The sequence below is a fragment of the Nyctibius grandis genome, unplaced genomic scaffold, assembly GCF_013368605.1.
Source record: "Nyctibius grandis isolate bNycGra1 unplaced genomic scaffold, bNycGra1.pri scaffold_144_arrow_ctg1, whole genome shotgun sequence".
NCBI classification, from domain to species: domain Eukaryota; kingdom Metazoa; phylum Chordata; class Aves; order Nyctibiiformes; family Nyctibiidae; genus Nyctibius; species Nyctibius grandis.
The window spans coordinates 230-2,549 of NW_027167517.1; the positions used below are offsets into that span (position 1 = coordinate 230).

Genomic DNA, 2,320 nt, shown 5'->3' on the forward strand with positions numbered 1-2,320 from the left:
AGGGAGGTGGTAGAGTCACCATCTCTGTATGTGTTTAAGAAAAGACTGGACATGGCAATTAGTGCCCTGGTCTAGTTGACATGGTGGTGTCAGGGCAATGGTTGGACTCGATGATCCCAGAGGTCTCTTCCAACCTGATTGATTCTGTGATTCTGTGATTCTGTGATTCTGTGATCTATACCATGCAAACATGGACTTTTGGCCTACTCATTTGATGTCCTTCCATGGAGGGACAAAGAACCTCTCCAAGCTGGAGTGAGAGGCCACTGCTGGGATTAAAGGTTGAGGGACTAGTCCATGATGATTGCCCTGGGGCAGCTTCCCTGTGGTGTGCAGTGAACATGAGTACAGACTAGACACTGCTCCAATGGCCCTTCAGGTGTCTCACAGGAGGTCTGGCTGTGAGGACACTGCTGTGTGCCTCAACCCTGCACACCCACTCTCTTTAGCTGTACAGTGGTGTTTTCATCTGCAGGCCACTTTCTTGGGTATGTTCTTGAGAGAATCTTTGGATGAAGACCTAGCCTTCAGGCACTGCCCTGAGGAGATCACCTCTCTTTATGGAAAGGCTGTTATGGAGGTCAGATCTGTCACAGAGGTGCCCATTGCCTGTCCCTGCCTGTGGTCACAGGACTACCATGCAGCACAACTGTGACCAAGCTGCCACAGCACTCAGGCCTTACACCAACACAAGGGATCAGAGAGTGTGAAAGTGGAAAGAGAACAACTCTGGAAGACCAAGCACTGGTGATCCCTGGCAGTGCTGCCATGCTGAGTCTCTTTTCCCCTCCACCCATGCACACAGGAACTGTCCCTGCAGCTCCAAAAAGGCCTTGGAGGAAGGACATCAGGAAAGAAATAGTCACTAGAGGGTCTTTTATTTTGTTAACACACAGAGAGCACAGCTCCTCATTTCCACAGCCACAAAAGGAAAGCAGACAGTGAATTAGAAAGGGGATGACAACATTACCACAAGTAAAAAACCAACACCAACAACAACAACAAAAAAAAAGACAGGTTGGGCCTGTAATGAGTTACATTATAACTTCTCTGCAGAAGATGATGGGCAGCTTATTGCTTCGAAAAAAACACAGACATCAGTTTCCACAGGGCATCCTTGATTTCCTTGTTCCTCATGCTGTAGATGAGGGGGTTCACTGCTGGAGGCAACACTGAGTACAGAACAGCAGTCACCAGATCCAGCGATGGGGAGGACATGGAGGGGGGCTTCAGGTAGGCGAACACTATAGTGCTGAGAAACAGGGAGACCACGGCCAGGTGAGGGAGGCACGTGGAAAAGGCTTTGTGCCGTCCCTGCTCAGAGGGGATCCTCAGCACGGCCCTCAAGATCTTCACATAGGACAGCACAATGAAAACAAAACAGCCAAATGCAAAGTAGGCACTAACCACAAGAAGCCCAACTTCCCTGAGGTAGGCATCTGAGCAGGAGAGCTTGAGGATGTGGGGGATTTCACAGAAGAACTGGTCCAGGGCATTGCCATGGCAGAGGGGTAGTGAAAATGTATTGGCCGTGTGCAGCAGAGCATAAAGGAAACCAGTGCCCCAGGCAGCTGTTGCCATGTGGACACAAGCTCTGCTGCCCAGGAGGGTCCCGTAGTGCAGAGGTTTGCAGATGGCCACATAGCGGTCATAGGCCATGATGGTGAGAAGACAATACTCTGCTGTCATGAAAATGAGAAAGAAAAATACCTGGGCAGCACACCCTATGTAGGAGATGTCTCTGCTGTCCCAGAGGGAATTGGTCATGGATTTGGGGAGAGTGGTAGAGATGGAGCCCAGGTCAAGGAGGGAGAGGTTGAGGAGGAAGAAGTATATGGGGGTGTGGAGGTGGTGGTCGCAGGCTACAGTGGAGATGATGAGTCCGTTGCCCAGGAGGGCAGCCAGGTAGATGCCCAGGAAGAGCCAGAAGTGCAAGAGCTGCAGCTCCCGCGTGTCTGCAAAGGCCAGGAGGAGGAAGTGGGTGATGGAGCTGCTGTTGGACATTTGGTCCCTCTGGGCATGGGAACCTGGCATAGGAGAAAAAGAGAGTGACAAGTCAGGGGAGACTTCTCTAAGCAAAATCAAAGCATTTCCCACAGTCTCTCCACCTGTAACACACAGACATCCTTTTGTTTTTCTACGAGACCTTCCTTCAGCTCTGTGGCTGGAGTGGTGGTTGGTGCTGGCCGAGGGTGCAATGAGGAGCAGGGCATCTGCCCGTGGGCTCTCGATCATCAGCCCTGCTCTGCAGAAGTGGGTGGGGGCAGGGACCGGTCCGGATGGTCAACTTTGTCCTGTGAAACTACTGTTAACGGCCTGT

General features: G+C 51.5%; 1 protein-coding gene across 1 annotated transcript; it reads right to left on the reverse strand.

Moving 5' to 3' along the window:
* Positions 1-1,071: 1,071 nt before the first annotated feature.
* Positions 1,072-2,094, reverse strand: LOC137677324 (olfactory receptor 14A16-like). The gene has a single exon (XM_068424620.1). It carries the CDS (start codon positions 2,032-2,034, stop codon positions 1,072-1,074), a length of 963 nt encoding a protein of 320 aa, XP_068280721.1. The 5' UTR covers positions 2,035-2,094.
* Positions 2,095-2,320: the final 226 nt, after the last annotated feature.